The 22467-nt window shown below is 42.6% G+C and overlaps 2 protein-coding genes across 2 annotated transcripts; both read left to right on the top strand.

Annotated features, from left to right (window-relative positions):
- Window positions 1-1732: 1732 nt before the first annotated feature.
- RRN3 (RRN3 homolog, RNA polymerase I transcription factor) lies at window positions 1733-14032 on the top strand. Its single transcript, XM_002195847.7, has 18 exons — window positions 1733-1889; window positions 2021-2124; window positions 2611-2667; window positions 3487-3576; window positions 3664-3793; window positions 4237-4296; window positions 4753-4816; window positions 5288-5357; window positions 7035-7133; window positions 7754-7849; window positions 8292-8427; window positions 9186-9316; window positions 9931-10061; window positions 10768-10952; window positions 11222-11330; window positions 11736-11888; window positions 12101-12188; window positions 12580-14032. Exons 2-18 carry the CDS (start codon window positions 2032-2034, stop codon window positions 12736-12738), a joined length of 1851 nt encoding a protein of 616 aa, XP_002195883.4. The 5' UTR covers window positions 1733-1889; window positions 2021-2031; the 3' UTR covers window positions 12739-14032.
- A 1791-nt stretch (window positions 14033-15823) lies between these two features.
- NTAN1 (N-terminal asparagine amidase) lies at window positions 15824-22450 on the top strand. Its single transcript, XM_030284767.4, has 10 exons — window positions 15824-16047; window positions 17026-17128; window positions 17216-17281; window positions 17843-17951; window positions 18883-18956; window positions 20140-20193; window positions 20883-20936; window positions 21459-21556; window positions 21826-21939; window positions 22135-22450. The coding sequence occupies exons 1-10, from the start codon at window positions 15967-15969 to the stop codon at window positions 22312-22314; spliced, it is 933 nt and encodes a 310-aa protein (XP_030140627.4). The 5' UTR covers window positions 15824-15966; the 3' UTR covers window positions 22315-22450.
- The last annotated feature ends 17 nt before the right edge of the window (window positions 22451-22467 follow it).

The following is a 22467-nucleotide window of genomic DNA, read 5'->3' as shown; positions in this document are numbered from 1 at the left end:
ATGTAGAATTCCAACTAGTTTACTAGTATGAATAGTATATGTTTTAAAAATGAAATATAGGAGCTGACCCATCAGTTAAGGAGGATGTTAAGCACAGGAAAGCACTAAAGCATTAGAAGGTAACTCAGATGGTGAGTCCAAATAATTAGACAAACAGTACTTGCTGTGGAGCAGTGATACCTATTGTAAGCATTGTAACTATTTTCTTTTTGAAAATGCATCCAGTTACTGTTACATGCAATCAGTTTGCCTTCTAAACCAGGAAGGCTAATACTAAACAGAAACTGGGAATCATCTGCAGTTACACATTAACAAATATTTAACACTATTTTAGTTTCCTTATCAGCTCTGCCAATGCAGCACAAAGTCCATTCAAAGAATATTGTTGAGTGGAAGGAAGCTCTTGGACATGTTTAGGACTGCTTGCTGCTACAGCTAAAAGAATTCCTCTAGCCATTGAAGGAAGTCTTATGCATGCTGTATAAAATCTTAGGCAAAATCACAAAGAACCAAACTAGTTCCAGAAGGGTGGCTACAGAAGTCTTTTGCTAGTTAAGTCTTAAAACTAGCTCAAAATGTCATCCTACATTCCACTAAAGGAAAAATACCAACCTCCAGCTTCTAACTATGTAGATGGATTAAATGCTTGTTAGACTTAACGTGGACTGCATCTAATGGAAGATTTAATGTGGTATATAGTATCTACTTAAATGGGAATATCTTCATCATCATCAAGATTAAATTATTAGTAATGCCTATAAAAATATGTTTGATGTAACTTGTGAGAGTTGCTGGGAGTGACATAATTATTACAGTACCAGTTTGTGTAGAAAAGAAGCATAAGTGTATACAAAGTTGAGAGGGCTAAGGTCAAATAATGGCACGTGTTGCTGTAGCTTGTTTGTGTGAATGGGTGAAGTAAATTTTACACATTCAGCCTAAGTAAGCTTTCAGCAGATTGGATGTTATTGAAGAACTACACAGGAAATGCAAGTCTGTTCATACTTACCCGGGTTGCTGTGGCAGCAGCATTTGTGTGTGTATACAATCGTTCAGGAGCAAAACCAGTTACTAGCTCTGACACAGAAAAGTCCATAACACATTTTGTTTAATGACTGGTGCTTTAACATAGGCCCAGCCTACACAGGGAGGATGAAGACATCCAGAAATCTCACTGAAGTTCCTGTGCCTCTGTTCTAGCAAATCCATTATTACTTCCCAAGGTCAAATACCGCTTCATTTAGAGCAGATTCTTGGCCCTTTTTAATCTCAATTAAGTTGTTTGTACCATTTCGTTTATCCCTTCGGATTGCAGTTTTTAGTTGATAACCCGGGCTGGCCGTGCCCTTGGTGTCACCTGTGCTGTGAGGGGCTGCCCGCGGCTGCCACTGCTCACACGAGCTGCCCAAGGGGTTGGGGAGCGCTCGCTTGTGAACCATCCCGGGATGGGCTCGCTCCACCATGGCCCTGGGGATCAATCTGGATTTCTGCTCACGCACCCCGGGACGATGGGAGCGCTACCGGGAGTCAGCGTTAAACCCAGAACGGTGACGAGAGTAGAGCTTCCCGCACCACGGTGGGCGGGGGCAGCGCCGCGGCTGCTCCTTCCCAGCGCTCCCTGCCCGTTCAGCGCCGCCGCCCGGCGCTGCCGCTCTGTCCCGGCTCGCCGGTGCCGCTCCGAGCCCGCTCGGTGCCGCTCTGACCCCGCTCGGTGCCGCCGCCCGGCGGCGCGGCGCGGCGGTGCGGGGGGCGGGCCGCCCGGCGCGGTTTCCGCCGGGCCGCGCAGTTTCCGCCGGAGCGGCATGTGGCGGCGCGGGCAGCCGGGGCGCGCCGGGCGCGGGGCGAGGCGCCGCTGGCCCCGGTAGCGGGGGCGCGGCCGCCACCGCAAGGCAAGGGCGGGCAGCGGGCGGGTGATCCTTGGGGGGGGAACGGCGGCTCCCGCGGCTCTCCCTGCTGCGGAGGGGCCCGAGAGGTGCCCCGGGCCTCCGAGCGGTGCTCACGCGGCTTCCCCTCCCCGCAGGCGCCGTGACCATGCTGGGAGCGGACGAGTTCATCAGCTCCCCGCCCAGGAAGACGGTGCGGTTCGGGGGGACCCTGACCGAGATCCTGCTGAAGTACGAAAAGGTGACTGCGGCTTCTCGGGGGCCTGCGCTGCGTCCGGGCTGCTGGTTTCGGGGGTCATTCCGTGAGAAGACTCGTTTCGCCTTATGCAAGACCGTGCCTGAAGCCTTAGGGAAAAAATTGAAGGCGGCTGAGCGTTGTAGGCTTGTGCCAGGCAGAATTGCTGTGCGAGCGAAAAGATTTCCCCCGTGAGTCAACCTGCGTGGCTGGGTGAATGTAAAGCCTGGCTTATGCTAAAGTGTGCACAGGGATCCAGCTGTCTCTGCAGGGAGAGCAGCTGAAGATGAGCCAGCAGCCTCGGTTGTCTTCTGGGACGACACCCTGTTACTGCTGCTTTCCTGTCACTGTTCAGCTTTCCTGAGCTGACTGTCTTGTGTTCTTGATGTACCTGTTCAATAGTTGGTTGTTCAGATACATTGATGACATTGGTAGTTTTTACTGAAGAAAAAAAAAGGAAAGTAATTTATTTATTTTTGTTTCCCCTGCTAGGGTGACGCTACAGATTTTGAATTGTTAAAACATCAGCTATCAGATCCAGACATAAAGGTAAGACTTTGATAGTTAGGGGTCTGATGATTTAAAGTTTGTCTGTGAGTGTAATAACCAAACAAGTCATTCTGGTGACTACACAAATCCTTTGCTTTAAAGATTTAAATTGTATTTAACAGCTTTTTTTCTTTGCGGAAACCATCAGAATTAAAACTCTAAATGGAAAAAAAAAAAAAAAAAAGCCTCTTTGTACACATACGTATATGCAGGATCTTCATAAATGATGTCTCGTGCTTACTGACCCTGCTCTACCCTTGAGTCTGTCTTTGTTCCAGATACCATCTTCTTAGGTCACTGATGGTGGATTATGGAGACTCTTCTGTAGATCAGACATGATTTCTGATTTTCATAGCCTTACAGTTGCATCAAATTTTACCTTCTGTTCTCACTAACTCTGGTTTAATTAGGCAGTAACACACATATGCATTTAGTAGTTATACCCAGAAGTATTGTTTCACAGCTCTTCTGTATAGCTACGGGTACCTTCCATGTTTGCTGTTTCAAGACTTGAGTGTCCCTTCTGCTGAAACTAGAGCAAAAGAGAAAAGAAAATGATGATGTAATACCATTTATTTTATGTTCTGTGTGAGGGAGGTTTCATGCCTTGCTTAGTCTGACTGAAACCTTCATGGCAGGCTGTTGGTTTAGGAGTTGGCATGAATGTATTCTGCACAAACTGAAATTCCTTTCATGTTAGTGTGAAAACAATTTCTATTTACAGTCTTAATCTTTGACTTCTAAGGATTTTGGTATTTTCTGCTAATAGGTAGTATTGTTTATTGAAATAGTTACCTGTTTTTTTCTGCTGATTTTTAGGATGCCCAGATCATTAATTGGCTGCATGAATTTCGAGCTTCTGTTGCATATTTGACCAAAGAGCTTGGACAACTGGTCAACATTTTGCTGGTAAGTATCTGTTTGCTACATGGGAAGACTAAGAGTTTAGTACTCAAAACATCCTTCTTTGACATCTTGATCTTTGCTTACTTTTAGAAGCTGCCATGGTTGAGAAGGAGCCGAGAGGTAGTGGAAGAATATCTGGGCTTCCTTGGCAATCTTGTGTCAGCCCAAACTGTCCATCTCAGGCCATGCCTGCGGATGATCGTGTCACAGTTTGTCCCCCGTAAGTTACTTCTCTCTTAATCGTCTTTGTTTGCTCATCAAAATCTCTATATAGATAAGTTCTGTGTAAATACAGTCCACAACACAATTAATTATTGGGTTATTGAGTTTTTTCATGTTGATTGTCATACAGATAGTTTTCTGTACCTAGATTTTAGAGGATATATTCTGGGTGCTAATACAGATCCTGTTCTGAAGATGTCTTGGAAATGAATGAACTGTATAATATCTTTACTACTAAAAAAACAAAAGGTGAAGTGAAGATCATGTCAGATGTTCTCAAGAACCTCCTAGTTCTGTAAATAACAGTCTTTAAGAAAGTCTTGCAGCTAATTTTGATGCTCTAGTTGTGGTGGAGACTGTTGTTCAGTGTGTGTGCTACTGAATTTGTTACCTATAAGATGTATACAATTTTGATGTAATAATCTCTTTTTTTTTTGCTAGCTCGAATAACCATCAGAGAAGATGATGTGGATATTTCAGATTCTGATGATGATGATGAAAGTGAGTATAAAGGATATAGATATACATGCTGCTGTAGTGCCTTTACCAAAAAAGTATCCAGTGCATGTTGCTCCTTTTTTACAAAATTGAGCTGAGTTCAAGTAAAACATAAGAAACATCCTTAAATTCCTAAGTCAAAGACTTTCTTGTACTCAAACCAATGGTGTGCTGACCCACTTCTTATTACTTTGAAACTATTCCTGTTGGTGCAGTATCTGTAGGAATAGAATGCATAGGGAAACATTCCTAGACCTAGGTTGTTTCAAAGCCAAAGAAAAGTTAGTTGTTTGCTTTCTATTTTATTTATCTCAGTGTACACCCCCGCAAACGAACATTTTGGCAAATGCAGTTTTCTTGGGAATCATTCCATTGTGTAGTTGCTATGAACTGTTTTTACTGGTTCCTGATTTAATTTTCTGTAACCAAGTACATAAGAATTCTTTTTTCTTTCTCTAGACATCTCTGAAAACTTCGATACATGCCACAGAGCATTGCAAACTGTTGCAAGATATGTTCCTTCGTAAGTACAGAATCCCTTGGGTTTGTGTGCCCTTTCCTTGCAGATTTAAAGCTTGTGAACTGAAGGGTTTTTTCCTCTCTTAATTGGAAGTATAACGCTTTATTTAATTGCATGATTTTTCCTAGTATTCACTAACTGGTAGAATGCTTTATACAAACATGGAGTTTCTGTCAGGCATCAGCCACTGAAAATCCTGTTAACAGGAATGGGAAGTAGGAAAAGTGGTGTTGATAGTGGCTTCTGTATTCTGTATTCTATAGATATTTGAAGTGGCTTCTAACAAGTGCATTGTGAAAGTTTGCCACTTATATGCCCAGTGATGCTTGCCAAACCACATTTTATACAATTACTTACCTTAAAATAAAGTTCCTGTGAAATAAGCTTATTCCAGTACATCTTTAGAGTGCTGGAGTTCAACATTTGCAAACCTATAACTTTTAGGTCTGATTTTTGGTTTTTAATTAATTGTAGGACACCACAGTTTCTCATGCCGATACTTGTGGAATTCTTTCCTTTCATTAATAAATCAGAAAGAACTCTGGTAAGAGCTGTGACTATTTTTGTCGATTTGTTCACCTGTTTACCTAACTGCATAAATGTTCTGTATAGTATTACAACTTGCAGTCCATGCAGATTTTTGAAGAATATTGTTGCATATATAATAATTACATATATAATAACCACGTATAGGATTGTGTCTGTTTAGTGTAAGGCTCTCCAAGCATTCTGAGTTCTTTGTGCACAAGTGTTGTGCTCATCTTTAAAGACAGCACTCATATTTTTTCCACTGGATTGCAATGTACACCATGGACCTCCTTGATGAGGAGTCTCAGACTGTGTAGTAAGGAGAAATGTCTTGTCTGTTATCAAACCTGGAAAGTCTTTGGCAGAAGAACAGGGGATTTGAGAAGCAAACAAGAGACAATGGACATTTCAGGCGAAATCCAAATTGCCAGTAGAGTAAAGCCCTATTATTTTATTGTAGCTTTATCATAGTGTTTGTGTGCTGAAAAACAAGCTGTAAACCTTTGACAGGTTATGGCTGTTGTTTTATCATTCTCTTTGTTTGTTCCAACTTGATATGTTGGCACTTCATGTTACAGAAAGGCAAAGCCCTGCTTCTCCAGCTAAGTTCAGTCAAAGCTGTGTTTTGAACTCATCAAGTGCTGAAAAGCCCAAATTTCTTTATCTAGATAGATATCTAGATCTATCTTTATCCAGATAGATAAAGCCCAAAGTTCTTTATCTGTCTTGCAATTTTTTAAAATTGTTGTTGTCTTAATCCAAATAACTTTAAGCACCATCTCCCCATCTGTAAAATGGGAGAATAATAGCTCTTATGTGGTGTTAGGAGATTTATTTACTTAGCAGTTCAGTGAGGGATAAGATGTGAAGAAATATGTAGCTGTTTTCAGGGCAGAGCTCAAATGAAGTGTAATAAAATGTGGTCCATGCATTGTTATATATTTACAATTAATACTTTCTCATTAAACTTTTTCTATCCATTTTGTGTACTGACCAAGCCTGTGAAAAAAATGAGCAAGATGGCCTGTGGAAAAGTCATATGTGCTCATGTAATTAAAGGTTGTGCTATAATGCTTATTCACAAGTAGACTGTGGTGTACTTAAATGTGGCACTCTACCTGATTGTATGCAGCAACTTGATAGTTTTGCTTTATGAAAATTGCAGCGTTGTCTTTTGTACATGTATACATGGGTGGGCCCATGCATGCTCACAAAACTTGTCTGTTAAGCTGCTTGATTTGTAATCAGAATGACTGAAGAGCCATAGCTGTGCAATTTAGACTTGCTGCTGGTATATTATCATAATCTGAAATAAAGATACATTTGGTCTCATTTCAAGCATATATGGCTGGTTCCAGATACAGCAAAATATATGCTTCATTTTCCTAAAGAAAGTCTAGACATAAACTCCTATGAAAATGAATAACTTTTCTTATAGAATCTTTATACTCTATTTAGAGGTAGTGAGGAAAATGTGTATAAAAAGAACAGATTAAGCAGTTAATAGTGACACAAATACTGAAAGTTAATGTTTAGTTTATACATTAACTTACTCTTCATTGAACACAATCTGTTTAAACCTATTTCTGGGTTTTTAGGTAACAAATTAAGAAACTTGTTTTCTCCAAGTCCTTTGCAGAAATTTGACTTTCTGTTAACACTGTTATTGATACCAATTAATTTTGTGTCACAGGAATGCTATGTCCATAATCTGCTGCGAGTTACTGTGTATCTTCCAACTCTGAGGCTTCAGATTCTAGAGCTTATTATTGAAAAGCTGCTGAAGTTGGATGTAAGTTTATTCTGTGTTATCTTTTATGGAAGGTTGGCATTAAAATACGCAGAGTAGGAAATGAAGTATTCATTTTTAGACTCTACAAAAAATGCACAGGTGATCATGGGTATAAGCCCAGCCAAATTTGCACTTCATTCCCAGGATAAAGATGTTCCCACACCTGAAGGTAACTGTATGGTGTGTACTGTTACACCCTGCCTGGAGTCTCTGCCAGAATCCAAATAATTGTCTTGTAGTGGTGGGTGCTAATGTGCAGAGAATGTGCTTCCCTTCCTTTGTATGGTTGATTGGTTGTGTCATATCTTTGAGGTAAAGGGATTACAGTCCTAAAACAAGGCAGGAGTCCTAAAAAAAAGCACTGTAAATGATAATGGCTTTTTGCCTCACTGTGTAACAGTCTGGGGAGAGCATATGCTGGGGAGGTAAAGTTTCAGAAAGTTTGGGGTGTACATTTGTGCATGTCACATCATTAATTTTTAAAATGTTTATTTAGTTCAGGACCAAATTTAGTCAAGAACTTACTCATGTTGTTGTGTCTTTTATATAAATTATAAAAAACTCAATTTCATATTATTATCATGGTTTTATAGAAATGAATTTCTTGTTTGCAACTGTAGGTTAGCACTCCACAGCAAGATATTGAAGATGCTGAAGAAACTGCTAATAACTGTGCTAGTGAGGAAAAATCTACAGAGGAGGGACTTTTTGACATGGTTGGTTATCTTGTTCTATTAAATTTTCTTTTAGTAAAACTGTCCCTTCTGAAGTGGCAATGAACTAAGTGTAGAAATTTGTGATAACTGTGTTGTTACTGCACTGTGCACTGCTCTGGAAACCTGAACAGCTGACAAATGATTAACGTGTTCTCAGGTGTTGGCCTTACTCATGTAAACGCCCGGCAAAGAAGTGCTACATCCAGCAAATCAATTTCATTATGTAAAAACACAAGCAGCTGTGCAATAAAGCTACTTAAAGTATTCATGATACTTGGCTTAGTGTGCAAAAATTTGCTTATACTGTATGAGATACTGCTTGTTAAAAAAAAGATGAAACTTTAGCATATTGCTGAAAGATACATTTAGTTTGACTTTTTCTGTAATTGCTGTCTCTGTGATTTGTGTATTTAAAAGCTGCATGTGCCATTTTATCTACCAGGAGGAAGATGAAGACGGAAAAGGAAACAAAGTTGTCTCTCCCAGTATTGAGAGAATGGCCCATCCGCTTGCAGAGCGCCTGGACATCCTGATGACCATCCTGTTTTCATATATTCGAGATGTTTGCCATGTGGATGGTGAGAACACTTGCTCTGTAACCAAATTTGTTGCTCTGCTAACAAGTAAGAAACACATAAGAGGAGTTCTTTCTCTCTGTACTGCAAGATAGAGCAGAACTCTGCCATTAGCAGGTTGTAGTCCACATTCCTGCCTCTGCCCAGGTGCTGGGAGAGGTACAGTTAGGACTTCAGAGGTTTAGTCTTCACTTGGAGACATTCTGATTCCATTAATATGATACTGGATCCAACTGTTTTTATCATTTGCTCTACTTGAGTGTTAGAATTAGGATCATTTTAACATCACAAGGACTAGAAGTAGATCAAAACAACCAGACACATCAATCAGATGGCCTTGTTACACAGGAAAAAAGAAGAAATAAATATCTTTCACTGCAATGTATGAAGGGTTTTAATTCCTTAGATTTATATATTTAGAACAATAGAAACCATTATGCTGTATCTTCGTCACGTAAGTCAGGTAATTTATTTCTTTGATTGCTCTTCTGAGCTAATGCATTATTGCAAAGGTTGCATGTCTAGCAGCTTTATATATGTGCACACTCACACAGAAAGATTCTTCATTTACACCACCTTAAAAAGCAGTAGAATTGTACACCTGGATTTTTAGATGTCAGATAAACTGAGAAGTCAGGTTGACAGTTTTTCTTTACATATTCTTACTGGTGTAGAAAGATATAAATACCACTTCTGCAGCACGAGAATAGGAAAAAAAAACCCTGAAATGGCTCATTTTGTTCTGTTTCTTTGTTGTGTAGGCAAGCTCAACATCAGCAATACAAAGGATTTGTATCGGGATCTGGTTTCTGTTTTTGACAAGCTCATTTTACCAACCCATGCTTCATGTCATGTACAGTATTTCATGTTTTACATCTGTAGCTTTAAATTGGTGAGTAAAAGCTGGTGTTAACAGTGTCCTCTGTCATTTTTGCATCCTTGTTTTGGTTTTTTAAACAAAACAATTTTCTCTGCTGTAATTCTACTCTGAAGATAGCAAGTACATTAGTATCTTCACTTTCTTTTCCTTCTCTGTTACTCCTTTCTTTTTCTTTATGGTTACTCTTCCCATGTTGTTCATAAACCACTTACAGATGGAATTTTAGCAAGTGTGAAGGAACAAACTTGGTTAAAACTGATCTCTTTGACAAGAATCAGTTGGACTCTTGCGCCCAAGACATTGGATGCAAGTTTCTTCAGCATCCCAAAACTATTGCTGAGATGCTGTCTGTTGAATCTTTGATTTGAAAATCGTATCTGTGTTTGTATTTCCCCCACCCCTCAATTTTCCTACGTCTCTCAAGGAACTGTTGTTCTTTCTTTTACAACTGAGTATAGAAAAACACCCAGAAATGAGTGCTCTTCATCATGTGTAGGAGTGGTGATTTACTGCAATTATAGGTAGATTTTTGTAGTGGTGTGGTTATGGAAATTATGGGAATTGAGTATTAGGAGTCTATTACCTAAACAGTGTCATCTCACTATTTCTATATATCTTTTTTCCAGGGGTTCGCTGAGGCATTTTTAGACCATCTTTGGAAGAAACTGCAGGATCCAAACAATCCTTCAGTAATCAGGCAGACTGCTGGGAGTTATATTGGCAGCTTCTTAGCAAGAGCTAAATTTATTCCCATTGTGTAAGTTGTTTTCATACATGAGCAGAACCAAACAATTCATACTATTGAGGAGCTTAAGTAGAGAGTTGGTCTTCTATTCCCACTGCTTTGTCAGTAAGGAAAACACACACAGGATGCAGACTGATGAATCCTGAGGTTCATGACTTGTTCTGGGCTTCACTAAGCAAGAAGTGCAGAGCATGGGTAGGTTGTGCTGACTTCAGACAGTTATGGATTCCCAATGTATCTGATGTTTTCAGTACCCAGTGTTAGGCACTTTCTGCAGGCTCTGGAACTGGAAGATCATTTGTTCTAGAATTTTGATAGAGAATGGTTAAAATGTCTTCCTTTTTATGTACACATTCTATATTTTTGTGCTGTTCAGGGTGGGTGTGGTGACTTTAACATTGGTGTTGGTCGGTATTGGAATTACTTGGCGGACATGGGAGGCATTGCTCTGTACTACCTGTAGCCAAGGATTCTGGTTGTTAACTGTGTTCATGGATTCATCTCTTCTGGCATCCTGTCCTTTCACTGATTCGGGTTTTCAGTGCTGGTTGATTCATTTTATGCTGAGATAAAGGAGAAGGCTCGTAACGAATCATTATTTTACAATGAGATTTTCTTACTGATGTTTTTGTAACGGCTGAGATTCTTGAATATTTGTTTAACATCTTTTCTACACCATTTCAGGTGTTATTTTTACACTTCTTTTTTCTCCCTACAGCACAGTAAAAGCATGTCTGGATCTTCTGGTGAACTGGTTGCATAAATACATTGATAATCAGGATAAAGGAGCTAATGCCTACTGTGATGTGGCTCTCCATGGGCCATTCTATTCTACGTGTCAGGCAGTGTTCTATACACTTATTTTCCGTCATAAACAACTTTTGGATGGAAATTTAAGGAAAGGTGAGTATATTAGGTTTGAAAGGATTAATTCGACGTTTAACTGTTGCTGTATTTTATAGTGATCAATTCAGTCAGTATCTGATGGCATGTTGTTGTCCTCTAAATAGAATGAGGTGGCTTGTACACATGTTGGGGCCAGACCTTCACTGTGAGGATGTGCTTCTGTGGTGGTGTGCTAAGTGCAGGCATGTCACACTGGAAAGTCTTAGAAACTAAGATCAGTTTAAATGATACCTAACTTATATTTGGCAATTGTTCTTATTTTGAAGGTCTGTCATATCTGCAGAGTTTAAATTTTGAGCGCATTGTCATGTGCCAGCTAAACCCCCTGAAGATTTGTATCCCTTCTGTTGTCAACTTGTTTGCTGCCATTACCAGGTACCTGCTCATTTACTTCAGTTTCAGCTTGGTACAGATTTTGTGTGTATCTAAAACTAGCACAGGGTTTTGTTAGGCACAGTATTGAATATTATCTGAGACATAACACTGCCCATATTCCACGTGTGATAAGTTTATTCTTACGTCAGTTTCAATGGAATCCTGCATAGATTGCTCTGTGTTGGAACCAGTGTGGTTGTATTTGGAATAAAGCTTATAGGAGCTTAGAGGAAGAAAACAGATTCCTTATCTTGTGACTATCTTACAAACTCCTATATCAGCTGGAAAATGGAAGATAGAAGTGATATGTGTTAAAAAATAACTGTGTTTTCATTCCATCCATCTGAAAATGTTGCTTTGGGTGTGCTAGAAGTGCTTATCTTTTCTTTATTCACTTTTTTAAAGGAAATACCAGTTGGTGTTCTGCTACACAATTATTGAGAGGAACAACAGGCTGTTGATCCCCGTTGTGCGGAGCGGTACTGGGGGCGACCTTGTGCAGACCTGCACCAACCCCCTCGACAGCTTCTTCCCCTTTGACCCCTACATACTCAAAAGGTAGAATTGAAAAGTGAACAACTCCTTTGTTCCTTCTAGAAAATAATGAATATAACCTGTAGGAAACTGTCAGGGTTTCTGCCGTTCACTTTCCTCCCTGATCCTTTGTACCTTTCATACTCTGCATTTTAAACAGATTGTCAGAGGTTTAAATTTTAAAAGTACCCCTGTTGTGAAAACAATAACTCATTCTGTGCTTTGTTTCCTCTCAGATCAAAGAAGACCATTGATCCTATGTATCAGTTCTGGGAAGAGCTCAGTGCTGAAGATCTTGAAAATCTGAAGAAACCCATTGAAAAGGTAATCTTCCCTGATCCAAACACAGTTCTGCTATCAGTTGCTTTCATTGTAGAATATTTTTTTAAAGTAGATAAAACTATGCTGCACATTTAGGAGAAATTTTGAAATTTGGAAGTTTTAGGAATTGATCCATTCTTGCCTTGAGAGCACTTTTCCCTCTTCTGCAGCACAGGAGCCATCTGAAAGCTTTATGAATGTGCTCAGAAAATGGAGATGATGTCACTGGGAAATCCACCCTGTAGATGTAATTTAGTTCCCATACTTCATAATCAGAATACATGTAGTTCTGTTACCATTCCAACTGGTTGTGACAATCACAGTGTAAATCCAGGCCTCTGTTAAGATTTGACAGTATCTTCCTGCTCTCACTGATCCTTTTAAATTTTTGCAGGGTACTTCTGAAGATGAAGATGATGACTTCTTGAAAGGAGAAACTCCTCAAAATGATGGTGTGGTTGAAATTGCACCAAATTCTTACGAGTCCAACACACGGAGCCCTGTGAGCAGCATTGGCTCCCCTGCAGACTGTTACGTGCCATACCCACTGTGATACGGGCAACCAGAAGGGAAAATGTGGAATAGACTGAAAATTGTGTGCAATGTTTTGCTCTGGAAAGAGACTTGAGCTCAACTTTCCAAACTGGCAAATGTTTAGGTAACTACATTTAAGAAAAATTACTGTTTCTTAGTCATCAGATTTCTACAGATATGGTAAAGTTATATGTTGCTAGAAAAGCTTAAGAGAATAAATAGGGTGATATTTTACAAATTTCACATTGAAATGGTTTTTTTGACTTAGAAGGATTTTTTTTAATGGTTTTTTCCAGCTCTTCAAAACTTAGTTTACTAATGTTTCTCTATGAGGTTTTTTTATATCAGGGGTGAAATTCTGGTGTTTCTTCCTGCAGATTTGTGTGGGGGACAGAATTCCACTGTCAGTGTTCCAACTCTGATGACTCTTCTTGTTGATCTGGTTTCACATTAATGGTGTAATCTCTTGTCCTAGGATGCCATTTTTTGGTGCCCAATGTGGGGCTTGAGAAAATGGAAAAAACCTGTACTGATTGCATTTTGATTTCACTTACACTATAATAAAGCAGTCAGTAGCCATGTTGCTTGAATCTGCTTTCTAGAGGGACCCCTTTGGAAGTTTTCTCCTAAATTTGCCCCAAACCAGGACATCTCTGAATAGTCAGGGCAATGAATCCAGTCTGGCAGTGCCTCTTCCAGACACATCTCTTCAGCTTTTCCTGTCTGTAGAGCCATACTCAATGAAGCCACTTGCTGGTGGGAAATGTACTTGGAGAGAAAGCATTATCCCTCCTTAAATCTGTAGCTGACACACACCTTTCCCAGCTAGGAAAGTTCAGGCATGTGAAAGTGATGGTTGTTGGAAGTGTTGAAAATGAGGGAGCAGCTGAATTAATTATTTGTAGATAGTTTTCTTTGGGGTGCTTGTGAAGCACTCCAAGACAGGTATTTATTTGGTACATTTGAAGTTTATATGTGAATGCTGAAAATAGAAAAAAAAAAAAAATCATCCCTTGTGGAAAGGATGTGATGGTGTCAGTGGTGTCCTCGTGTTGTCCATGTGTCTGTCAGTCAGTGTAGAGTTTCTCTACAGAGGTTTCTTGTCTTCTTTTCATGGTTGCTGGTTTTTAGATTTGAGTAAGAATATAAACAACGGGGAAAAAAAATGTTATTTGTGTAACATTTAGTTGAAAATTTTAGGTATTTAAGACTAAACTCCAGTTGCCCTTCTTTAGAATCTGAACTTGGAGGCTTTCATGACAACATTTTTATTTGGAGCCAATAAAATTTGATGCAAACAGTGCAATTCTTAACATCCTTGAGTAAACCACATGTCTGTATGTAACTGAGGTGCCCTCTGTGTAGCCTGACTTCTCAAAGTGGGGTGTTCATTCTGACAGATTGCAGAAATGAGTTTTGGGGATGACACTGAAAAGTAAGTGGATCTGTCCTTCATTGTATAAACTGAGAAGTTTTGGTTTTAATTGTAGTCCTCTTTATTGTCAGTCCTGAGTAATAAACAATAGATTTCCATCTGAAATAATTGCATTTTCTCCTGGCATGGAAGAACCCTCAGATCAACAGCAGGGAAAGCATCCTTTGAAAGATGCCCTTCAGACACTACTTCCAAAATGAGGGTGTGTAAAACTTTCTCAGTTGTGATACCAGGTATGTGATTCAGGAGCTTCCATGTTCACGAAAAGCAAAAAAAAACACTTAAGTGTAATGTGCAGACATTGAACTGTCTGTACTGAAGTTACACAGTTTTGTTTAAGGGTTTCTGGAACCTTTGCTGGGACAGCTCTGGTTTGCTGGGTATAATTGCAGGCAGGGGCTGGCTGGTGTTTTTCTAAAGAGATTTTGTAAATGCCAACAGCTGTGAGAGAAATGCTCATCCCAAGGTACAATTTTGTCTCACATGAGAAATGCAATGTATCTTTTGAAGAAAGCATTTATTCTACTATAGAATCATAAAGTCATAGAATGGCCTGGGTTGGAAGGAACTTTAAGATCACCTAGTTCCAACCACCCTGTCACTGGCAGGGTCACCTTCTACGAGACCACTTTGCTCAGAGCCCAATCCAGCCTGGCCTGTAAGACTTCAGGGACAGTTTACTTCTGTGAAAATGGATGGAAAGGCTGAACTGGGGTCCTGGGCATTTACTGTCTCTGGGCTGTGGGCAGTCCAGGTGCCTGGCTGCCTGCATTCCCTGCAGGGTGAATTAGCTCTGCTGCTACCATGATTATTTCTTGTAGTATCTTCCACAGATGACTGGAGGAAAGAAACCCCTCATCTTTAAGGAAAAATAGTTGTCTTTGGGATTGTCTGAAAATCCAGCTTGTGGTTGCTGGGGCAGAGGATGGTGGTATGGGAATCGGGCTCTTCTCCCAGGCACCCAGTGCTAGGAAAAGGGGTTGTAACCTTAAACTGTGCCAGGGGCGGTTTATGTTGGACATTGGGAATGATTTCTTCACAGAGAGTAATTAAACCCAGAAGGCATTTAATAACAGTCTGGACGTGGTCCTCAGTGCCATGGTACAGTTGACACAGTGATGTTCGGATAGAGCTTGGATTCGATGATCTCAGAAGTGTTTTCCAACCTTAATAACTCAGTGATTTGTAAATTTGTGGCTTTATAACCGTTATTCTTCCATACCACAACTTAAGGATGCCCCGCAGCGGCCGGGGACTCTCTGCAAGGTTACCGTGTTAAAACCGTCAGGCGGTGCCGCGGCCGGGCTGTTTCCCTCAGCCCCGGCCCGTTCCCGGCCCCGGGCGGTGCCGAGGCCGGGCTGTTTCCCTCAGCTCCGGCCCGTCCCCAGTCCCGGGCGGTGCCGAGACCGGGCTGTTTCCCTCAGCTCCGGCCCGTCCCCAGTCCCGGGCGGTGCCGAGACCGGGCTGTTTCCCGCAGCCCCGGGCGGTGCCGAGACCGGGCTGTTTCCCTCAGCCCCGGCCCATTCCCAGCCCCGGGCGGTGCCGAGGCCGGGCTGTTTCCCTCAGCCTCGGCCCGTCCCCAGTCCCGGGCGGTGCCGAGGCCGGGCTGTTTCCCTCAGCCCCGGGCTGTTTCCAGTCCCCAGTCCCGGGCCCTGCCGAGGCCGGGCTGTTTCCCTCAGCCCCGGCCCGTTCCCAGCCCCGGGCGGTGCCGTGGCCGCGCTCTCCCAGCGCCCCGCGCGGCGCCGCCCGGCCCGGCCCGGCGCGGCCTGGGGAGGGAGCGCGGAGCCGCCTTCGGGCCCGGCGCTCGCCGAGATGCCGCTGCTGGTTAACGGAGCGCGGGTCGACCTGGCCCGGCCCACGGGGGACATGATCCGCGCCCACCCGCACCTCGAGGTGAGGCCGGGCTGCCCTGGGGAGCAGCAGTGGTGGCGGGCGGGCGGCGGAGCGGGGCGGCCTCGGGTTGAAGCGGCCCCCGGGACAGGGCCGGCCCCGACCCCGATCCCGGGAGAACCCCGGGAGAACCCCGGGTGATGGAAAATGAATAAATGGGTGTCGGCGGAGGGGCTCAGCCGTGCGCCGGGGGTGGGGGTGCCCCGGCGGGGCCGGGCGGGCACTTTCTGCGTGAAATGAAAAAAACTGGCGATAAAAAGGCAAGGTGGGCGCTCTGAGAACTGTGCTCACCTTGCTTCCACGGTATAAATGTAATAATCTTAGCGGCGGAGTGCGAGCCAGGAATGTGAGCAGAGGTGCTCGGGGAGCTGTTTCCCATTTGAAGGTGTTTCTGTCCAGACCCTGAGATTATGCAGAAAACCAGGGCAAATTTGATAAAGCTGTGAAGTGTTTTTGAGCCCAGAATGGAAATTCACTTTGTCCCCAGCAGGGCTGTGAGGAAGCACTGCAGTAGTCATAGCCCAGGAATCCGGATTTTCCAATCAAGCTAATAAACAACAGTATTTTGATAAGTGCAAAATAAATATTCTGAAATATGGCAGTAGAAGACTGAAACTTCTGTATTTCAAGTTTCCTGTTCTGATTAAACTTTCAAGATCAGTTCTGGTATTATCTAATGTAATCTTTTCCCAATCCAAAAGCTTTTTATTGTGCTTCCATTTTATGGTCCATATAACAGGGAAAGGTGTTTTGTGTTTCTCTGGAATAATGGAATTTAACTATTAACTCGGTGAGTGTCAGGAAAGCAAAAAACTTTAAAAATTCATAATACTCTGCAATACAAAACATGCGTGTTTCTCTCTGACCTGAGTCCCTTCGCTTTTCAGAGGTGATGTTTTTATGAAGTAATGGATACATCTGAGAATTCAGCCACTGTAGTATCTGTTATCATTTGTAGTATTTGTTATCATTTATCTTTAGGAAAAGGCAAAACTTCTGAGAAGTCAGCCTGCTCAGATCGTGGAACCCAAAGGCCTTCTCTATGTCCAGCAGAGAGAATTTGCAGTGACTACCCCTAAAGATGGTGTGTAGGAACATAAACATTTCTTCTTGTACTGAAGCAGTGATTGTGAGAGCTGAGTTCTTACGGTGTTTTCCTCCTTTAAAATAGGTTCTGTTTCCATTCTTGGATCAGATGATGCCACTACCTGCCACATAGTTGTGCTCCGACACACAGGTATCTTCTAGAGGACCTCCAGAGCAAAGCCTGTACCCCTGAAGGAAGGAATTAGTACTGGCTTATGTGGCATTAATAAAATAAACTGCAGTTACATTAATACAAACCTGACTCCCCTAAAGTCACATAATGTGTTAGCTAAAGACTCACTCAGAGTTGGTGTGTTTAGTGTGAGAGGTTCCGTGCTCTCCTTGCCGCGTGAGCAGATTCTAACTTGCTCTGCTCCTGTGGCCAGTGGCATTGCAGCCCTGGGCTGTGTCCAGCAGTCTGGCAGAGCAGGGTTCGGATGTTTCAGGAGTAGAATTTGTGGAAAGATCCTCACTGTGTGCCTGGATTTCTGACGTTAGAGATGTTGCCCGTTAAGACGTGTCCTCCTGTTAAGAGGGCACTTGCACGCCTCGCAGGAGCTGATTTTATAATGGCCCCTGCAGAGGGTGTTCCCTGCTGGAGGCTGCTGTGCTGAGGGGAGCAAGGCAGGGGTGGGGCAGCTCTCCCTGCAGCAGTGGGGACTGCCAGGGTTGGGGTCACTGTCACCGAGTCCCTGTTCTGTGCCTTCCCCAGGCAGCGGAGCCACGTGCCTGACCCACTGCGACGGCTCGGACACCGAGGCCGAGGTGTCGCTCATCATGAGCTCCGTGAAGTCCTTCTCTAACTCCACAGGCTGTGGCAGGTCAGCTCTGCTCCTTTCTTGCTCTGCTTCTCTCAGAGGTTGCTGCAGCCTGTGTGGCAGGGAGTGGTGAGGGGATTGTGTGGGCTTCAGACAAGGGAAACAGCTCTTGCTCAGCAGCTGCATGCAAACTGAAAATCACTTCCTTGATAATGATTTTGGGGGTATTTTTAGCAGTCGTTTAAAGCACGGTTCTGTTCTGTGGGTGTCTCTGTAAAATACAACCATGAGATTTGTGTTTACTGTTTCCCATTTAATTTTGTTCCAGATTTGCAAAATTTTCCATATAACTTAGTTTTGGTTTATATGATATTTTTCCCTTCAGAATGTAAATTCTTTTCAGCATCAGACAATCCATCAGGGAATTTTTTAAGTCCACATTAAAAAAAAAAATGGTATGGAGGATAGGACAGTGGGTGAAAAGCTCTGAAACAGAATTTAGCAGACAAGCTTCTTTCTGGATGTGGAGGGTTTTGCCCTGTAGTTTGGTAAGAGCAAGAGCTAGCTCATGAACTTAGATTCATGATTTGTAAGGACTTTACATAGACACTACTTAGAGAAGAACCCTGCTGCATGGTCCAGAGTAGTTGTGAGGAGGTCATGGGAACAAAAATCTTCAAGTTTAATTAACTGAAAGATGGTTACAAAGTTCAGTCCAAACCAGAGGTACCAGGGATACCCCTGGGATAGAATTGCATGTATTTAATGCCTCTTCAAGCTTGTTCCTGTGCCATTTCCTGGATGATCCCTGAAATTTTCAGAATGGAATTATCATAACTTGCTGTGTAATGCAAACCAGCTTGGTGCATGTGATTGTAGTAAGTGAGGCTTCTCTAATGATTGCTTTGCAATTTGGGCTGGGGATTATTTTGTAAAGCTATTCATTTTGAGATGTCTTTTTAATTGCTGTTTCCTGTTATTCCATCTCTGTTAGGCTGGAAGTGCACCTAGTTGGAGGTTTCAATGATGATAGGCAGTTATCACAAAAACTTACTAATCAGCTTCTTAGTAAGTTCACGTTTTTTCCACTCTCATGTCCAATAAAAAAAAAGTTCTGGCTGGATTTGGGTGGAGTTTGTTTGTAGTCTGAGTCCCCAGTCATTTACTGGAAAGAAATGTGGATTCCCGTGAAGGGTCTTTTTCTGTGCCTGAGAACTTGGTGTGAAGAGGGGCTGGACGGCTGGGGCTTGCCCGTGGCCAGTGCCTGGGCCACAGGGTCTGATCCTGTCACTTCTCCCTGGCTGTGGAGAGTTGGGTGCAGTTCAGCTGGGCTTTGATTCCTGGCTTGATTCCTGCTCATCCTCTTGGGATCATGGGCAGTGTTGTCACTCTCCCAATCTGTACACGTGGATCATTCAATTACTATTCAGTTCATACCTTAATGCGATAAAATTTAATTATTGTTTGGAATTGTCTGATGAAAAATGTCAGGTCTGTTTATAAAACCCATAGTCCAGTGGAGTGATGGCAGTGCTTTACTAACAATTGGAAGTGTAAAGTACCTGCTTACCTGGGAGTGCTCTGGGCTGCACTTTCTTACTTCTGGAGAGGCCTCTGCCCCACTGGAATGGGGAGGGGGCAGGGATGGGGCAAGTGTCAGGATTGGAGGGAGGTGTTTGAGGGGGTAAACAAAAAAGGAAAGCCAAAGACCCTGGGATGCAGCCTTATGGCTATGACACCTGATGTGTGTTTTGTGTAATGTGAGAGTTCTGTGCAGAGCAAAGTATTTTGGTTAACTTACTTTAACCTTCTGGTTTTCATGCATCAGGGTACAATTTGAATCAGTAATGCTGTATTGCTATCAGAACTTAAAAGATGTTATTTTTCTGGTGTTTGGGATGGTGAAATGCAGAACTAATTTACAGTTAATGAAAGACTGGGTTTGTTCACTATCTGTGTAATATTTTAGGGAAAAACATTTAAATATAACCTGCTAAATGTAGAGCTGATGTGATGCCTGAGCTAAACCAGTGTCAGTAGAAGGAGTAAGTGGCAGAGCACTTTCTTAGCAGATTTTTGCTGTTACAAATGGCCCATCTCTGTAAATTTCTGTTAGTTTGAAGCACATGTGCAGAACTCTGTTTGAACTGTTGTTTTACCTGGGGCAGGGGTTTAGGTGTGTGCCCCTTGCCCCCAGACAGCAGAGCCCTGCCACCACTCACTGACATTTTTGCTGTCCTTGTCATCACAGGAGCGTTTGACCTCCAGCCAGAGGATGTTCATTTAGTAACTTTCTGTGTAACAGGTAAGAGAATGTTCCCTTGGGTTTGGAAGTACCTTTCCTGAAATAAAAGAACTGGGAACTTCTCAGACATGGCTTTTTCTCTGTCCTGTAAGAAAGAACAGCACAAGTCCTCCATTCCGATGTAATTTTCAGTTTTACTGCTGGTGTGTGTGTGGCGATGTCAGAGAGCCAATGCAGGGGCCATTTGCTCCTTACCAAGTGCTGCTGCACTGCAACCAGCTGATAGTCATGGCCAGGAGAAGGGCACTGCTGGGCTCAGGGAGCAGCGAATTCATAGACTTCAGTTCGTTCATAGTGTGTGACATCACATGGAGGAGTAATTTCCTTTCCTTTGTATCATGTTGAGGTCACATTTCCATCCTCTTTCCATGTCAGAGGTGTTGGTGACTCACATCTTTCAACCTTGGCACCATGGTGGTTCTGCATGCTGGTTCTTTCCCTGCAAATTGTCCTTGCAGAAGCAGGGGCAGTTGGCTGGAGCTGCTGCTCTGTTGGGAGACAGCTCCAAGTCCCAGGCATGTTGTTACTGACCTCTGCCTTCTTTTCCATATTTCATTTAGGCTTCCTTTGTTTTTTCTGTCTTACACAACATCAGAATCTCTTGCTCTCCAATAACATACAATGAAATAAATGCTGCTCAGACTAAAATCCAAAGCCCTGCAAGTTTGACTTCTTTTTCTTTGTTACAGAACTAAATGACAGAGAAGAACAGGATATTCACTTTCCAATAATTTATGGAATAGGTGAGTTAGTTAAATTAGAATTGAACTTTCTTTTGGTATCTGGATTGCTGTAACAGATTCCAGTAGTAGATGGACTGCTTTTAATGAGTGAGAAAAGTCCACCCTAAAAGTTGCACACTACTGTCAGAGGCAAGGCAAAAATGCTTTTCCTGTGGTGCCACAGTTGGAGAGATGCACACATGAAGAGGCTGTGTACAAATGCAAACAGATTTTTTTTCCTTTAACTGTACTTAAGAGTTTATCAACCTCGAGCTACTGCACTAAATTTATGCTTAGAATTTAATCTTCTTCTCTTTGATTACTCAGTGTTTTTTCTAATTAGTTCACTTATCTCTGGAATATTGAAATGCTGCCAAAGGAAATGAAATAGAAACATACTGTCAGAGGCTTGGGGTCTGAGAAATAAAAATGTGTGATGGGTTCTGCAGTTCTGCAACACAGTTTTGTTTGGGACATGGTCATTGTAAAGAAGTGCCTTGAAACAATTAACTTTTACTGTATTTAATCTCTATTTCCTACAAGCTGTGAATGTTAAAACAGCAGAGATTTTCCCTGCAACCTTCCCAGTAAAAGGGCCGGATGAGAATCTACGTTCAGCTCACATCTTAACAGGAGCACCAGTGAGTAAAAGGAACAGGATAATGGGCAGGGGAGACCAGTTAGGGGCAATGAAACATCCAAAGTTTGAGGGAAATATCCTTTGGTGGTCTCTGGGTTCTGGGTTTGTTGTCACCATTTCACGCTGTGTTTGGCAGTAGCTGGGGATGTCGGTGCAGTTGGAGGGAAGCAGGGCTGAGCTGGCCCAGTGGGCTGGGCCAGGCTGGACTGGGGGGAACTCCCCTGTCTGGGGGAGCCCTGCAGCCCCTGCAGCCTCCCTGTGTTCTTACAGCTGACCAATATCTATGATGCAAAGACAGAGCAGCTCCGGATCGGGCCTTACTTCTGGGGGCCTTTCCCACACGTGGATTTCTGGTTGGAACAAGATGATGCACAGATTTTACAGGTACCTGAAACTAACCGGTTTGGGGTTTTTTGCCTTCTAGCTGAGTAGAGAGAGGGATGTTACAGTATGTCACAAAACATTTCCCAGTGCACTGCTGTCCCTGGGAGGGTGGGGAATAACCTTCTAGAGGGGCAGGATAATGAGAACATTGTATCCTGAATGTCAAGCAGCTCTTGCTCCCATCTTCTTTTTCAGAACCTTTCCACGTCACCCCTGGCTGAGCCCCCTCACTTCGTTTCCCACATTAGATCTACATTAACATTTCTAAAAGAACATCCATTTCCATCTCGGTCCCTGTTTCCTGACAGGAAGCCTCGAATATACAAAAAAAATGAAGAAGGATTGTGGGAGCAGGTTTGCTCTGACAAAATCTAACCTGGAACCCACCCCCACAATTGCTTTAAGGAAACACAATCTTGCAAGAAGAGCAATTTGTTGCAAATAGCATATTGCTGGTCACAAATACCATTGTTCCTGTGCTTTTCAAAATAAAATATTTTGATAGAAGAAATTTGCTTTTTCTGCATT

This window comes from Taeniopygia guttata, chromosome 14, assembly GCF_048771995.1.
Source record: "Taeniopygia guttata chromosome 14, bTaeGut7.mat, whole genome shotgun sequence".
NCBI classification, from domain to species: domain Eukaryota; kingdom Metazoa; phylum Chordata; class Aves; order Passeriformes; family Estrildidae; genus Taeniopygia; species Taeniopygia guttata.
This window is presented reverse-complemented; position numbering and strand designations above follow the sequence as displayed.